Genomic DNA, 16637 nt, shown 5'->3' with positions numbered 1-16637 from the left:
CTAGGGCCCCTACTCCAATCTGCTATCCCACAAGCCTTTAGAGTGAAGACACTTAAAATACTGAGCCTTTGGGGGCGTAGATCTGATATTTTAATAATCTGTGCTCAGTCACATCCGACTCTTTGCAGCCCCACAGAGTAGCCAGTTGAATTTCCCAGGCAAGAATACTGGAGAAGGGTACTCCAGGGGATCTTCCCAACCCAGGGATCGAACTCCTCCTCCCCTGCCTCTTGCCCTCCTGCATTTATTGGCAGGTGGATTCTTTACCTCTAGCACCACCTGGGAAGTCCCTTAATGACATGAGATGGATGTAACTACTCACCCCTCACTAGCCTGCCCTCCTCCAGCCTCTTCTCTGGAGGCTTGTCCCAGCACAAGCTCTTCACAGTCCAGCACAGGCTTCAGTATCTCCTATATTTCAAGTCAGACTTTGACCCTTCGTAGCCATGTGACCTTGGACAAGGTACTTCTGCAAGTCTCAGTTTACTACCTTGTGTGAGGATTACATGACATAATTCATGAAGGCCGCAAGCCTGGAACTTCTGAAATGCTCCTAAGTTGAGGCTGCCATCTCCCCTGTCACCTGGCCCTGTTCTAGGGGTGGCGGATCTTTCATGTGCCGCTTGTCCAGTGGTGGGACTGGCCCTTCCTGAGCTGCCCCATGAACAGCACTGGGAGTCCCGAGGCTCCTTGATAGAGTCACTTTTATTGAGAAAGATAGGTTTAGGAACAAACCACAAAAATAATTCTCTCACTGGATTGGCCTCTGTGATTTTGCAGTGAGGAGCCTGGAATGTGGGTGGCTCCCTAACTTCAGAACCGATCAATGACCTTCTGTATCCACTTCTTCAGGCGGAAGACGTGTGTGTAGAAGCCGTATTTTCCATCCCTGTCACAGCCTTCACCCCATGAGACGATGCCCATTTGATACCAGCGGTTGTTATAGGGGCTCTGAGGAAGAAACATGGGGTTTCCAATCGAGTCAAGTCCAAGGTAGGGTCAAGCGATTGTTCCCGAAAACTCAGGTCCCTCCCTGTCCGCCCAGAAGGATCTACCCACCAGCTCCGGGCCTTCTAAGGCGCTTACCTTCATGACGAAGGGTCCCCCACTGTCGCCCTCACAGGCATCTCCTCGTTTGCCTTCACCAGGCTTGTAACCTTGAGAGAGAACTGCAGTGCTCAGGGAGGGGCCAGCTCACGCTCCAGCCACTCTCCCCTCCAGAGATCCTGCAGGTGAGTGCCCACTGGCTGCTTCCAGCCCTCCTGACTCTGCGCATGGCCTCACCCCACACAGCCAAACCCAGGCAGATTCTGTCAGCTCTGTCTTCAATGTACAGCCCCAGTCCCGCCACTCCTCACCACTTCTGCACCCGGGCCCGTCACATCCCACTCTCCCCTGAACCGCTGCTTCCTCTCCCTCTCCTTTCGCTGCCTCCAATCCAGGCTCCACCCAACAGGCCAAGTGACTCACAAAACACGTCAGACTGACAGGTAGCTGAGAATAATGGCAGTTGCCTTTATCCAGACATCCCCAAGTATCCTCCACAAACAACGCAGAGGAACTCAAAGAACAAAAGCTACACAAGAACTACACCTTGAACCTAAGTGTAACCCAGAGAACACCCAGACTTCAAACCGCTTTAATGTATCTAAAGGTGAAAGTGTTGGTCACTCCGTTGTGTCCAACTCTTTGCGAACGCACAGACTGATGCCCACCAGACTTCTCTGTCCATGGGATTCTCCAGGCAAGAATACTGGAGTGGGTTGCCATTCCCTTCTCCAGGGGATCTCCCCAACCCAGGGATTGAACCCAGGTCTCCTGCTTTGCAGGCAGATTTGCAGGTTCTTTACCATCTGAGCTGTTAGTTAGATACATTAATTAATGTACATTTACTAATGTATCTAACTGTACATTTAATATCAAAACTTATGTGGAGATGAGGAGGGAAAAATATCTACTAGATCAAAGAAATAGATGCATATGAGTTAGGAATCTTGTAAATAACCCCAAATCTGCAAAATGAATAGATGAAAACTAAGTAGACCTATACAAAGATACAACAGGACAACAACAAATATGAACAAAAACAGCTCAGCTAACAGAAATTCCCCAAACATAACCAGGAATCGGAAGAAAACTGTGACTGAAGTAAATATCAGGCGGGGAATTCCCTGACAGCCTAGTGGTTAGGATTCCAGGCCTTCACTACCGTGCCCCTGGTTCAATCCCTGGTCAGGGAACTGAGGGCCTGCAAGCCGGCCAAAAACAAGAAAAGATATCCTCGAGCAAAATTTTGGTATCTGAAAAAGAATGAATCAGAAACTCAAAAATTAAATGGACAAAACAATGATAAGTAGTTAAAAGCAGAAAGTGGTTGAAATGGAACTCAGACTAAGGGAAGAAAGGAAGCAATGGAACAGAATTAATACAGTCCAAGAAAACTTCATAGAAATAAAAGATCAGATGTGCATACTGAAAGGACCCACTGGGAACCTGGCAAAGCTGATTTAAAACACTCTGGGGGGAAAAAAAAAAAAACAACACTCAACTCTGAGACCTATCCTAAAAAACTGAGACTTCAAAGATGAAGAAAAAACCTTCAAGGCCTCCAAGCAAAAAAACCAACTCCCTTGATAAGAGCAAAAGAATTACACTTGGCATCAGACTTTGAAAAACAAAGTAAGTAACAACAAATTCAAGGGAGGAAAACTTAAACCATGGATTTTATATCCAATGCTGCTGAACTTGAGGTATCAAGGCTACAGAAAACCAGTTAGTTACAGGTTAGAACTCAGGAAATTCTTTACTCATAACCCTCTTGAAAAATCTACTAGTGTACAAGCTTCATCCAACCAGGAGATGGATGCCTCAGCAAAAGGGCTGATTAACGTCCAACAAGTAGGAAAAATACAATAAAAGTATGAGAGGAAAAAAGAAAGTACACTCACTGCTTGATAACTCCCTCCTATTGACTACACAACAATTCAGTGTCAATTTCAGTTCAGTCGCTCAGTTGTGTCCGACTCTTTGCTACCCCATGGACTGTAGCACACCAGGCTTCCCTGTCCATCACCAACTCCCAGAGCTTGCTCAAACTCATGTCCATTGAGTCGATGATGCCATCCAACCACCTCATCCTCTGTCGTCCCCTTCTCCTCCCACCTTCAATCTTTCCCAGCATCAGGGTCTTTTCCAGTGAGTCAGTTCTTCACATCAGGTGCCCAAAGTATTGGAGTTTCAGCTTCAGGATCAGTCCTTCCAATGAATATTCAGGACTGATTTCCTTTAGGATGGACTGCTTGGATCTCCTTGCAGTCCAAGGGACTCTCAAGAGTCTCCACAGTTCAAAAGCATCAATTCTTCAGTGCTCAGCTTTCTTCATGGTCCAAATCTCACATCCATACATGACTACTGGAAAAACCATAGCTTTGACTAGACGGACCTTTGTCAGCAAAGTAATGTCTCTGCTTTTTAATATGCTGTCTAGGTTGGTCATAGCTTTTTGTCCAAGGAGCAAGTGTCTTTTAATTTTATGGCTGCAGTTACCATCTGCAGTGATTTTGGAGCCCAACAAAATAAAGTCTGTCACCATTTCCATTGTTTCCCCATCCACACAACAAATAAAAGACTAGAAGGAACTAAAGGCCTTTCAAAAAGGGGTAAGACCAAAGATAATGACCAGAACAGAAATGCAAACCTTCCTGATCACATGAAACTGTTTGAAACAACTCACAATATCAACAACACATTTGGATCAGGAACTGCCAACGGACGTACAGTGCAGTGGTGGTTCAAGAAGTTTGCAGAGGAGACGAGTCTTGAAGATGAGGACCATAGTGGCCAGCCATTGCAAGTTAACAAAGAACAACTGAGAGGATCATCAAAGCTGATCCTCTTACAGCTACACGAGAAGATGCTGAAGAATTCAACATTGACCATTCAACAGTTGTTTGGCATTTGAAGCAAATTGGAAAGGTGAAAAAGCTTGATAAGTGGGTGTCTCATGAGCTGACCACAAATCAAAAACATCATCTTCTCTTATTCCATACAAAAACAACTAACCATTTCCCGATTGGATTGTGATGTGCTCGATGAGGGGATTTTATATGACAACCAGCGACGACCAGCTCAGTCACTGAACCAAGAAGAGGCTCCAAAGCACTTCCCAAAGCCAACTTGCACCAAAAAAGGTCATGGTCACTGTCTGCTGATCTCCTGCCCGTCTGATCCTCTACAGCTTTCTGAATCCCTGAGAAACCATTACATCTGAGAAGTATGCTCAGTACATCGATAAGATGCACCAAAACTGCAACACCTGCAGCTGGCATCGCTCAACAGACAGGGCCCAACTCTTCTTCGTGACAACACTCAACCACACACTGTACAACCAACGCTTCAAAAGTTGAACGGATTGGGCTTAAGTTTTGCCTCATCCGTCATATTCACCTGACCTCTCGCCAACCAACTACCATGTCTTCAAGCATCTCAACAACTTTTTGCAGGGAATAACACTTCCACAACCAGCAGGAGGCAGAAAATGCTCTCTAAGAGTTCACTGAATCCCGAAGCATGGATTTGTATGTTACGGGAATAAGCAAACTTATTTCTCACTGACAAAAACATGTTGATAGAAATGGTTCCAATTTCGATTAGTAAAGATGTGTTTGAGCCTAGCTATAAAGAGTTAAAATTCATGATCCAAAACCGCAAAAAAAAAAAAAAAAAAACACGCAACTACGTTTGCATCAACCTATTAATAATTCCTACACTGATGCTGTGAACCCCTCAAAGTCATCCATGAGGGTTGGAACAACTTCCAAACTCCTGTTCATGTCAACATTTTGACCTCTTTCCATGAATCACAAATGTTCTTAATGGCATCTAGAATGGTGAGTCCTTTCCATAAGCTTTTCAATTTACTTTGCCCAGATCCATCAGAGCAATTACCATCTATGGCAGCTATAGCCTTATAAAATGTATTTCTTAAAATCATAAGACTTGAAAGCCAAAACTACTTCTTGATCCATGGGCTGCAGATTGGATAACGTGTTAGCAGGCATGAAAACATTAATCTTGTGGTATGTCTTCATCAGAACTCTTGGGTAACTGGGTGCATCGTCAATGAGAAGGAATATTTTGAAAGGAATCTTTTTTTTCTGAGCATCAGGTCTCAACAATGGATTTAAAACATTCAGTAATCTCTATTGTAAACAGATGTGCTGTCATCAGGCTTTGCTGTTCCAATTAGGGAACACAGGAAGTAGATTTAACATAATTCTGAAGGGCTGGTGGCTCAAGTGGTAAAGAATCTCCCTGCAATGCAGGAGACTTGGGTTCGATCCCCGAGACAGGAAGATCCTCTGAAGAAGGAAATTGCTACCCATTCTAGTATTCCTGCCTGGAGAATTCCATGGACAGAGGAGCCTGGCTGGCTACAGTCCATGGGGTCGCAAAGAGTTGGACATGACTGAGCGACTAACTCTTTAAGGGCCCTGGGATTTTCTTAAGGGTAAAAGAATATTGGCTTCAACTTTAAGTCACCAGCTGTATCAGCCCCTAACAAGAGAGCCAGTCTATCCTTTAAAGCTTTGAAGCCAGGCATTGATTTCTCCTAACTATAAAAGTCCTAGAGGGCATCTTCTTCTATAAGGTGGTTTTGTCTGCATTGGAAATCAGTGGTTTAGTATAGTCATTTTCATAAATTATCTTAGCTGAATCCTCTGAATAACTTGCTGCTTCATGTTGCACTTGGATGTTATGAAAACAGCTTCTTTCCCTAAATCTCATGAGTCAGTCTCTGCGAGCTTCTAAGTTTTGGCTTAAGGGAATGTTGCGTCTAATTCTATCCAGACCACTAAAATTTTCTTCATATCAGCAATCAGGCTGTTTTACTTTCTTACTATTTATGGCTCACTATAATAGCACTTCTTTTGGGGGGTGAGGGGTCACACTGCATGGCCTGCAGCATCTTAGTCCTCCGACCAGGGATTGAACCTGTGCCCCCTGCAGTGGAAGCATGGACTCTTAACCACTGAACCGCGAGGGAAGTCTCTAGAATCGCACTTTCCCTTTAGAAGTCTTCCTTTGAAGTTACAGCTTGGCTAACTGTTTGACACAAGAGGCCTAGGCTTTGACTTTCAACATGCCTTGCTCCTTAAGCTTAATCATTTCTAGCTTTTGATTTAGAATAAGACAGGTGCAGCTCTTCCTTTCACTTGAACATTTAGAGGCTGTGGTAGCATTATTAACTGGCCTAATTGCCATAGTCTTGTGTCTCAGAGAATAGAGGCCCGAGGAAAGAGGGGCAGTCAGAACACAGTTTGCTGTCTTATATGGGTGCAGCTCATGATGCCCCAAAACAATTACAACAGTAACATCTGATCACAGATCACCATTAACAAATATAACAATGATGGAAAAATTTTGACACATTGTAAGAATTCCTAAAATGTGACACAGAAACGTGAAGTGAGCAAATGTTGGTAAAATGGTTCCCATAGACTTGCTTGACACAAACCTTCAATTTGTGGGAAAAAAAGAAAAGAAACAATATCTGGGAAGGGCAATAATTCAAGGCAAAAATCTAAGCATCCATCAACAAATGAACAGACGAAGACGATGTAGCATATATATATGTGTGTGTGTGTGTATACACCCGTACACACAATATTACTCAGCCTTAAAAAAGAATGAAATTCTGCCATTTCCAATAACATGGATGGACCTAGAGGGCAGTATGCTTAGTGAAATAAGTCAGACTGAGAAAGACAAATACTGTGTTATCACTTATCTGTGGAATGCCAAAAATAAAACAGATGAATATAAAAGAGAAACAGACTCACAGACAGAAGAAAGTAGGAGTTACCAGTGGGGAACGGGAAGTGCAGAGGGGCAAGACGGGGCTCGGGGGTTAAGACAGACAAACCACCACATACAAAGTAAATAACCAAGATCCGCTGAACAGCAGAGGGAAACAGCCAGTTATTTTGTAATAACTTTAAATGGAGTATAAGCTATCAACACACTGAATCACTATGTTGTACACCTGACACTAACATTGTATATCAACTATGTTTAAATAAAATGTATAATATGTAAACAAATAAAGCGAAGCCAGGACTTGAACACAGGCCTGCGCTGTTAACACGTCTCATCCTCCCAACCCAGCCCCGCCACGCCCAGGGGACTTGCCGGCACAGAACATGTTGTCGGTGATGCGGATCCGGGTGGAGGCCTTGCACACCGGCCGCTCCACGAGAGGCAGGTTGACCACCTGTAGGACGCTGGGCTGCACCTCAGTAACGCTGGTGGTCCACGTCTCCCTCCGGTTGCCCCAGCCCGTCACCCGCCCTTTGAACCCAGCCTGGAGCAGCCTTTGGGGAAGGGAGAAGGACCCAGTGAGAACAGACCCGCCCAGGAGCCTCCCAGCCCCAGCATCACCCCTTAGAGACCCCTGTGCAGGAAGGCCCGAGGCCTGGAAACGGGAAGGAGATTCAGCAAGGCGACAGGATGTCAGAGTCGGGCCCAGAACCCAGCCCAGGCCCCATCAGCCTCGAGCCGCCCCCTCTGCCACCCCCAGCTGCCCTCCTGGCTGCCCCACTTGGCTGCTGTCTGCTTGTCGGGCAGGCACACGGGGTGGATGTAGTCGGAGAATTCGATGGGCCTCTTGAGCTTCAGCAGGGCGATGTCCCGGTCCAGATTCTCCTTCCAGTTGTACCTGGGGTGGATGTAGATCTTGTCCAGCATGGAGATCTTTTCAACCTTCCGCTCATACCTGTGCAGACCCCAAGCAGAGAAGAAAGAGAAGCTGTAGGCCACCCAGGGAAGTCGGCAGGTTCCTCAAGGAGGCAAACTGCCTGCCCTCAGGGGCTGGAAGTCAGGGTAACCAGAGGGCCGGCTGCTGCCTTGGCAGCACCCCCGGCAGCTTCTTCCCGACCTGAAGCTGCGCCAAGTCTTCAGGATCAAGCAGCCCAGGCAGGTAGCAGGAGGACACGGGCTGCGGGCCCTGACCCAAACAGCCTCTACTCAGGGGTCACACCTGGGCCACGTTCTGATGCCTGAAAGGGCGCCAAGGGCAAGCCAGGAGTCTGTTCTCTGCGAAGGCTTAGTTTCTCTGTCCCCAGGTCCAAGCTTTAGTCAGGACATGGCCAAATAGACTTTACAGCAGAGACTGCTGTGTTTTCTACCGTGAGAGGTGTACAGACATATCCCCAGGTCTCAGGGCCACTGGAGCCCTCACAGTCCCTCTGGAGGACTCAGACACCCAGGGCCCCCCTTCTGTACCTGGTGCGGGAGTGCTTGCCGATGCGCACCAGAAGGTCGTCCTTAGTGAAGTTCTTGTCCCAAGGCGGATACAGAAGACAGTGGGCGGCCGTGAGGACCCAGCGGTCACTGATGAGGCTGGCTCCACACAGCAGCTCCTGGGGGCTCTTCCGAAAAATCATCACCTGCCTGAGGGAAGAAGTGGGAAGCATTAGGAGGTGGCAGGGTTGGGGCGGGGGCGGGGGCTGCCCCATTCACCAGCCCTGCAAGCAGAAAGGTCTATCTAGTCAAAGCTATGGTTTTTCCAGTAGTCATGTGCAGATGTGAGAGTTGGACCATAAAGAAGGCAGAGCACCGAAAAATGGATGCTTTTGAACTGTGGTGTTGGAGAAGACTCTTGCGAGTCTCCTGGACAGCAAGGAAATCAAACCAGTCAATCTAAAGGAGATCAATTCTGAATATTCATTAGAAGGACTGATGCCGACACTGCAGTTCTTTGGCCACCTGATGCGAAGAGATGACTCATTGGAAAAGACCCTGATGCTGGGAAAGATTGAGGGCAGGAGGAGAAGGGGACGACATAGGCTGAGATGGTTGGATGGCATCACCGACTCAATGGCCATGAGTTTGAGCAAACTCTGGGAGAGAGTGAAGGACAGGGAAGCCTGGCGTGCTGCAGTCCATGGGGTTGCAGAGTCGGACAGAACTGAGTGAATTAACAACAAGAACAAGCAAAAAGTCCTAAGTTTAAGAACTAAGGACAGAGCTAAGGGCTGGGCCCAGACCCCAGCTTGACCTGGCTACCCCTGGGGACAGAGCATGCATGTGACACCAAGGGGCAGCCACCTGCTTTTTGCATCTCTCCTTCCCCTCATCGAGCTTCTTCCAGGCCAGAGTTGGCACAGCTTAGCAGAGCTCTGGGGTCAGAAGAACTGGAATTGAGTCCCGCTATGTAACCCATTCACTAAGAGCATCACTTAGAGGAGTCCCTTAAGCGCTCTGAGCCTCAGCTTCACCATCTGATTTGGAGAAGTAACAAACTCAAATCTAAATAGGTGGCAGTGAGGATTCGATGCGATGCTGGTGCCGGGCTAGGTTACCAGTGGAGCCTAAGTCTGTGAGCGCGGAGAAGGCTCCGGGGCGCGGGGTGGGGGGCGGGGGAGGCGAAGAGCACGCACCAGGGCGCGAGGCCAACCTCCGCGTCCTGACCCTCCACGATGCGCCCCTCGATGTAGGACTCGAAAAGCTCCGTCTCCGTTTGGTCCTGCAGCTTTTTCTTCTCGAACAGGGGTCGCAGGCCACAGTCTAAGGGGCAAGCGGGTCCGTGAGAAGCGGAGGGCCGCCGCGCCCCCGCCTGCCCGCACGCACGCAGTGACCCCCGCGCCTTACCGGCCTCCCCGGCGCCGAAGGTCTTCTTGTTGAAGAAGGGCTGGAAATGGTCCTCGGACGTGCGTCCTTCGATGGCTGCGTCCGTGTCCTCACCCAGCCCATCTCCCAGGTCCGCATCCACCGGCTCCCCTGCAGGGACCCAGACACCTGCTGCGGCTGGGCCGGGCCATGCCTCACCCGCCGCCTGGGCCTCCCCGAGCCCCCACCCCGGGGCGGCCGCGGAGGCCGTGTGGCGTGGAGGTTAAGCGTGCAGGCGCACCTTGGTTACTAGCGCTGGCCGGCCTCACTGGCCTCAGCTGTGCGCAGCGGCCAGGCTCGCCCCTGCCCGGCTCAGGTGGGGCTGGTCAGGAAGGCCCTCTGCACACGTGGGGAGCCCGCGACCAGGGAAGGCACTGTTCCTGCTCTGACCGCAGGCCCTGCCCTCTCTCAGGCCCCCGGCCCTGCCCTCTCACCGCAGTAGTTCAGGTCACAGTACTCAAAGCCGCCAGGCTGGCCATCCACGTAGCACCAGGCGCCCTCCTCATCCCCGTCTGGGTTGCGGCAGAAGTTCTCCACCAGGGGCACGGCCGGGTTGAAGTCCTGGTCCTTGCTCAGGGCCTTGGCCTGCTCGCTGCTCCAGGCAAGGCAGCGGGACCCGTGTGTGGTCACCGCCAGGCGCCCCCGGTACTGACGGCCGCGGTCGGGGATGCACGTTTCCGGTCCGGGCGACTGCCTAGGGGTGGAGCCTCCCGACCGCGGGATCAGTTCCGCTGTGACTCGGTCCTGGCCTGGTGGGCGAGGAGACACGGAGGGCAGAGAGGTCGGACCACAGTGGAGCCAGACAGGATGGGAAGCTCTGCCCCGTGACCTTTGACCTATATGATGTCAAGTCACTTAACCTTTCTGAGCCGCAGTCCGCTTGCCTGTGAAAGGGATCACTAATGAGGTTTTTCTTTTTGCAGGGTTGTTGAGATTTAAACAAAAGGTCTGGCGCAAGTGTCTGGGGCGTGACTAGCCAGGGATAGTACCCAGGTTTCACCTCCTACGCTATCTGTACCCCATTGCTAGCGCCCGCCCGGAGTCTAAGGGACTCTGTGTTTTCACAAAGGCCCAGTAGGACAGATAGCTGGATCCACCGAGGATGGCAAAAGAGAGCAACCAGTGTTTGGTAGATTGAGTTACTGGCACAAATTCATTACCCCTGCCTGAATTTTATTTTATTTATTTTTTATTTATTTTTTTGTCCTGTTATTTTAAAAACAAAGTGTAGCCTCCACCTCTCGACCTTGGCCTTGATCACTTGACCTGGTCTGGCCAAAGGCATATGAGCAGAACTGACTCTGCCAGTTCCGTGTGCTTCTGTTTACTGTTTGGTATTTCTGCCATCCCATGGAAGAAGCTGCAGCCTTTCTGCCTCCCTCACCTGTGGAAGAGCAGACCTGGATCCACTCACCCATGGAGCCGAGCTCAGCGGGACCCATTGTTTGAATCGACCGAGCCCAGCCTGCATCTGGACCCCACAGACACGTGATCGAGTGCGGCTGCAAGGAGCAGAGCCACCCCAGCCTACCCCCAGACACATAAAAAATAAACGCTTACTGGTGTTTGCCCCCGAGCTTTTGTGGTTTGTTGGTCATTTTGTGGACTTTGCGGGACTATTGTGACTATAGCTAGCTGTCACATGATGGGAATTAATCATGAGACTCATGCAGGGCAAGGCTGGGCTGTAGGAGGCTTGCTGTTGGTGCTCATAAAAAGGGTATGTGGACTGAGATGGTTAGGAAGGGCTTCCTGGAGAGAAGAAGGCCCCGAGCAGGAAGGAAAGCATATTTAGAATGAGCCACGTCCTGGATTGTAAGGAAGCAAAAGCTGTGGAGGGAGAGGAGGAGGCTGGAAGTGGACTCGCTCTGGCCTCCTGACGTCACTAACCGGGAAGTGTCAGTAACTAACTGGGAAGTGTTAGTAACTAACCCGGGTCAGAGGGCATTGGCATCTCGATCCCCGCCCTGCGCTGCCAGCCTGCGCAGACCCATGGGCCGTGGCCGTGGGCCACCGGCCGCCCCCACTCACCGCACACGGGGATGCTGCACTCTTCCCTCCGCAGAGTAGGGGATGTGGTGTAGCACCAGGGCCCAGTAAGGCTGCCATCCGGGTTGCGGCAAAAATTCTCCCGCAGGTCGGCCCCCGGGTGGGTGGTAGAGTTGATTCTGGAACAGAGAGTGGCTCAGCAGGAAGCCTCCCCCGCCCCTCCCACACCCAGCGTCTCCTCGCCCCCAGCGTCTCAGCAGACAGGCCCGCCCGTCACTCACTCCGGCTTATGTGGGTAGCGACTCCTCCACAGCTGACACTCGATGCCTGAGCGGGTGACGCTCACGTTCCCGCGGTAGTTCATCCCCACGCCTTCAGCGCAGTTTCCTGCGGAGACCCCCAGCCCGGGTGCCTGACGCCGAGGACTCGGCCACCCGCCCTTCTCTCCTCGTAAAGCCCTGTTGGCCCATCCCCTCCAGGCTACTTCTGCTCTGCCACCCTCAGCCTGCCTGTACTCAGCACTTCCTTTGTGCCCAGCAGGGCTACAGTCCATTGAGCAGCAGGCGCCAAACGTTCACGGAGCGCCCCCTGTGTGACACCCATGTGACGGGCGCTGTGCCCAGTACTAAGGACACAGCAATGAATACGGCTGTCAGAGTCACGGTAGGCCCCTGCCCCCACGGAGCACGTGTCCAGTGGCTCCCCACAGCAGAACGAAGACGTGAACGAGGTCCTTAGGATCTGGCCCTGGTCTGCCTGTTATCTTAGTCCTCAAGCCTAAGGGCCTTTGCACATGCTCGGGCCTTGGCCTTGGAATGCTTTCCTATTTATTCATCAGTGCATCCCACACATACAAGTAAAACTACTCCTGGGGAGTGGTCCTTGATTCTGCCAGCTAACAAAACGCTCCCTCTCCTGGAATTCTCTGGGCACCTGGAACAGAACTTTTCCATCCATTAATTTGATGTTTTGTGTTTTTGCTTTCCTATGAAACTATGAGCTCCCTCATTCTCTTAAAATTCCCAGCACTTGACCATAGAGCTTGACACATTGCAGAGGTTTAGTGAGAGGTCTACCGAATAAATTACTTAACCCATGAAAGCATGGCCCGCGATTAAAGCCACGTTGAGGGGCCTACTGTCATACTAAAGGTGTATTCGGAATGCAGTGGAGGAGGGATGATGTGCCCGGAAGGCTCGGCAAGGTGGTGTTATTCGCACTGGTTCTTGAAGGACGGGGCAGGGTGGGGTGGTTCAGCAGTGAGGGCTCTCGGGGGGAGATAATTGTGTTAACAGGGGCCAGGATCTGACATATCTTGGCTTGTTTAGAGAAATGCTTTCAGGCAGCAGGGGCTCTGGCTTCAGGGTTGGTGCGACAGGAGAGAAGGCTAGAAGGGAAGGTTAAGGTCAGAACCCACCAAATTCACCAGGCTAAGAAGCCTGTGCTTTATTCTGGGGATAATGGGGACGGTGTTGGGGAATGAATGTGACCTTATCGAAGCTCTGCCCTGGGGGCACAGGGAAGACTGGCATGGTCCGGGGGTTGGCTGAGAATGAGGTCTTAACATTAATTCATGACACGTTCATTCATTTCCTCCTCCACAATGAATCATCCTACGGATGATTGCCAGGCACACATCCAGGGGCAAAGATGCATCCTTGACCTCAGGAACAGAAAGGCCATGTCAGCTGCCAGAGGCCACCACCCCCCACCGCTACTCTGCGTTTGTCTCAGGCTGACCCCTCATGTCCTGCACGGGGGTCTCCCCGCCCCCATGTCAGTTCCTCACCTTCCAGACATTCATTGAGCTTTTCTCGAGGATTTCTCGCCGACTCACAAGCTAGAAAAGACCCAGAGACACCACTGAGATTGAGGTAGGGACGGGACAAGTAAGGGTGGGACAGCATTCAGAACCAGAGGAATGGGCAGACGGATGGAAGGAACGAACAAACGAACGAGGCAGGGGTGGAGGGGCGGGCGATTGGATGGACCAGAAGATTCTCTGGGGTGGAGCACTCTCCAGCTGGGGTCCCCAGGACTCCCCTCCCAGAGCAAAGTCTTCCGAATGTTCACCTGTGTACTTGGCCCAGAACACATCCTGAAAAACAAGGCTGAGTATGAGGTTGTGGCAGGATCCCTTTTGCTTTTTATAGTCAACTTAGTCTTCTCCCTACACGTCCCCCTTTCCCATACTCTGCTCACACCCTGGGGACGTGAGGCGAGCTGCCTCTACCCCTCCACCCTGCCGGGTCAGCCAAGACTGGAAGGGATTTCTGTGGGTGGGGTAGACTGGAGAGGAGGGGCCCAGGTGGAGGCCCGGGGAAGGGAAGGCTGCACGGGGCTCCTGGGACTCTGAGGCCCCAGCGCCCAAGGAGGGCACAGATGTCGCAGCAGAGCTAAAGCTGAGACATGTGGCCAGCGCCAGCAGCTGCAGAGATCCCAAGGTAGACAGACGTCTAAAGACTGAGGAGCCCCCTTCCCTCGAAGCCCTGGAGCCTCGCCGGATCCTGGGGCCTTGACAGAGCCAAGGCACTGGGCCCTCCCCCAGAGACTGAGCTGTCCATCCCAGCGGCCCAGTGAAGCGGGGCCCACACAACGTGATCGACAAAGAGCTGCTGTGTTCGGCCCCCTCCGTTGTGCTCCTGTGGCGGGGACCCCTTGGGGGGAGCCGGGCCCTGCCTCACCGGGGCCTCACCGTGGCGCTGAGAGACTCCAGGGCCTCGAAGGCCTCCTCGCGGCTGCAGGGCTCCTCCAGGCACTCACGCTCCAGGTCGCCCTTCCGCAACTCCTCCAGGAAGCCCCTGTTGGCGCGGCGGGCCCTCTGGAGCAGCGAGGATGCTTGCCGATGGCCCAGGAACACTGCAGGGGGAGGAGGGTGGGACGGCGGGCACCGTGGGGGCAGGAAGCAAGCCCGGCCGGCCTGCTGGCTTCCGAAACAGAGGACGGGCCTCCGGGACGGCGGCAGGACCCGGAAGGCGGCTAAAGGCAGCCCATTAGCCCCCTCCTTTCACGGGTCAGCCCGCCGTCCATATTGCCTGAGAGCCGCAGTCAGTGTCCGTCCGGCCCGGAGCACCCGGCTCCTTCTCTGAGCTGGACACAGCGGGGACCTGGGGGCCGGCCCTGTTTCTCTCAGGGGAGACCCCAGCCCGCAGGCCCGCACCCCCGTCCTCCGGCCTGTTGCAGCTTCCAGCGCCCCTCTTACCATGCTGGCCGTGCACGAGGCTGAGCAGGGCAGCCAGGGCCAGGCAGCCAGGCAGCCGCCGGCCTCGGACGTGCACCATGGTGTGTCCGCTCCCAGCACTCTGCGGGCTGGTCCTGACCCCTCCGGGTTAATGTTGAACCAATGTGAAGAAATCAGCCGGGTGGCGGAGGTCAGCGGGTCAGGGCCGTGGGGACAAGCAGATGCATAGCTCACCCCCGCCATCCGGGAGGACGGCCACGTCCTCCGGGAACCGGGCACGGGGGGCCTGGGAGGAAGCCACGGAGTGGAGCCCAGAGTAGCTGCCATCGTCCAGCCCCTCGCTCTCCGGGGTCCGTGGGGTCACAGGGCTTTCCTGCAGGCTCCTCCCCATCCTAACGCATGGTGATGGTCGCTTTGACCTCTGTTAGCCTGTCTCCGCCTCTGGGCGGTGGGGAGAGTGTCTTGCTGTGGAGACTGAAGGAGATTCTGAACTTCGAGGGGGAGCTGAGTAGGCAGTGGCTGTGTGCAGCAAAGCCCGCGGGGAGGTCTGTGGAGTCCACCGTGCATGCGTAAAGAAGTGGGGGGGGATGCGGCCAGATGCGAGCCACCCTGTGACCCCAGGACAGCCCGGGGCAGGGCCGGCCACCCGGCCGCGGATGGAGGGTCCCACGTCCCTTCCCCGCGGCCTAGGAGCCAGGGAGGCGTGTTCGTGTGCAGCGGTTGCCGGGAGGAGGAGCCGGGCCCTGGGCCTCCCAGGCCTCCAGTCCGTCTTCGTTCCCAGGTTGCCCAGGACTGGTGGCCGGAGGGGCAGCTCAGACCCCCGCGCCCGCGGATCTCAAAGGCAGGGCCCTTGCTCTCCCCGCACCTGTCTGCCCCGAGTGGCTGCTGCTCCCACATGACCCCTTGCCCGGCCTCCCCCAGTTCCCGATTGCAGTAGAAAGGTAAATATTAGTCCTGGGTCTAATTAGGACAGAGGGCCAAAGAGCAGGAACGCAGGGAGCACAGGTTTTCGCCTCCCCATCCTCCCGGCCTGGCCGTCTGGGGTCTGGACTGGGGTCATGTCCAGTGTGGGAAGATCACACGGAGAGGCCCAGGGCAGAGCAGGGGACGAGGGGCGGCAGGGAGCTAGGGGCCAGGGCTCCTAGGAGTCAGCTCAGCTCCTGGGTGGCCCGGTTCCACCACCGTATATATATTTACGTTATATTCATTCCTATTTTTCTATGTATTTTAAAACCTGAGGCTCAGCTTGTATACAACAATGTTGAAACAACTCACAGTGTTTCACTCAAACTGTTATTATGCACACACCCATGTAACTACCACCAGCTCAAGAAGAGGACGTTTCCAGCCCCCAACAGACTCCTTCGAGTCCTTCCTGAGATAATCACTACTCTAACCACTGTCATTATTACCAGAGATCAGTGTTCCTACTTTTGCATTTCATATAAATGGAAACCACCGGCATATACCTGTTTGTCTGGCTTCTCTGGCTCGGCACATTTCTGAGGTTCATTCCTGCTGTGTGTATCAGCAATCTGCTCCTTTTAAAGCTGTGTAGTATTTCATTGCATGAATATTGTAATTTCATTTATACATTCACCTGTCGGTGGGCTTCTTGGGTGGTGCTAGTGGTAAAGAACCCACCTGACAATGCAGGGCACATAAGAGACACGGGTTCGATCCTTGGGTTGGGAAAATCCGCTGGAGAAGGAAATGGCAACCCACTCCAGCATTCTTGCCTGGAGAATCCCAAGGACAGAGGAGCCAGAATTAGGCCTCCACATGGGGCTATAATGAA

General features: G+C 52.5%; 1 protein-coding gene across 1 annotated transcript; it reads right to left on the bottom strand.

Moving 5' to 3' along the window:
* Positions 1-687: 687 nt before the first annotated feature.
* On the bottom strand, positions 688-14939 carry F2 (coagulation factor II, thrombin). The gene is made up of 14 exons (XM_061150358.1): positions 14732-14939; positions 14354-14637; positions 13732-13756; positions 13448-13498; positions 11940-12045; positions 11701-11837; positions 10104-10418; positions 9652-9780; positions 9441-9567; positions 8284-8451; positions 7601-7774; positions 7192-7373; positions 1087-1157; positions 688-951 (listed from the first exon to the last, which is right to left on the bottom strand). Exons 1-14 carry the CDS (start codon positions 14937-14939, stop codon positions 814-816), a joined length of 2115 nt encoding a protein of 704 aa, XP_061006341.1. The 3' UTR covers positions 688-813.
* Between the last annotated feature and the right edge of the window lie 1698 nt (positions 14940-16637).

Source organism: Dama dama, chromosome 1 (assembly GCF_033118175.1).
Source record: "Dama dama isolate Ldn47 chromosome 1, ASM3311817v1, whole genome shotgun sequence".
Lineage (NCBI taxonomy): Eukaryota > Metazoa > Chordata > Mammalia > Artiodactyla > Cervidae > Dama > Dama dama.
Note: the sequence above shows the minus strand (reverse complement) of the source record. Positions and strands in the feature narration are given on the sequence as shown.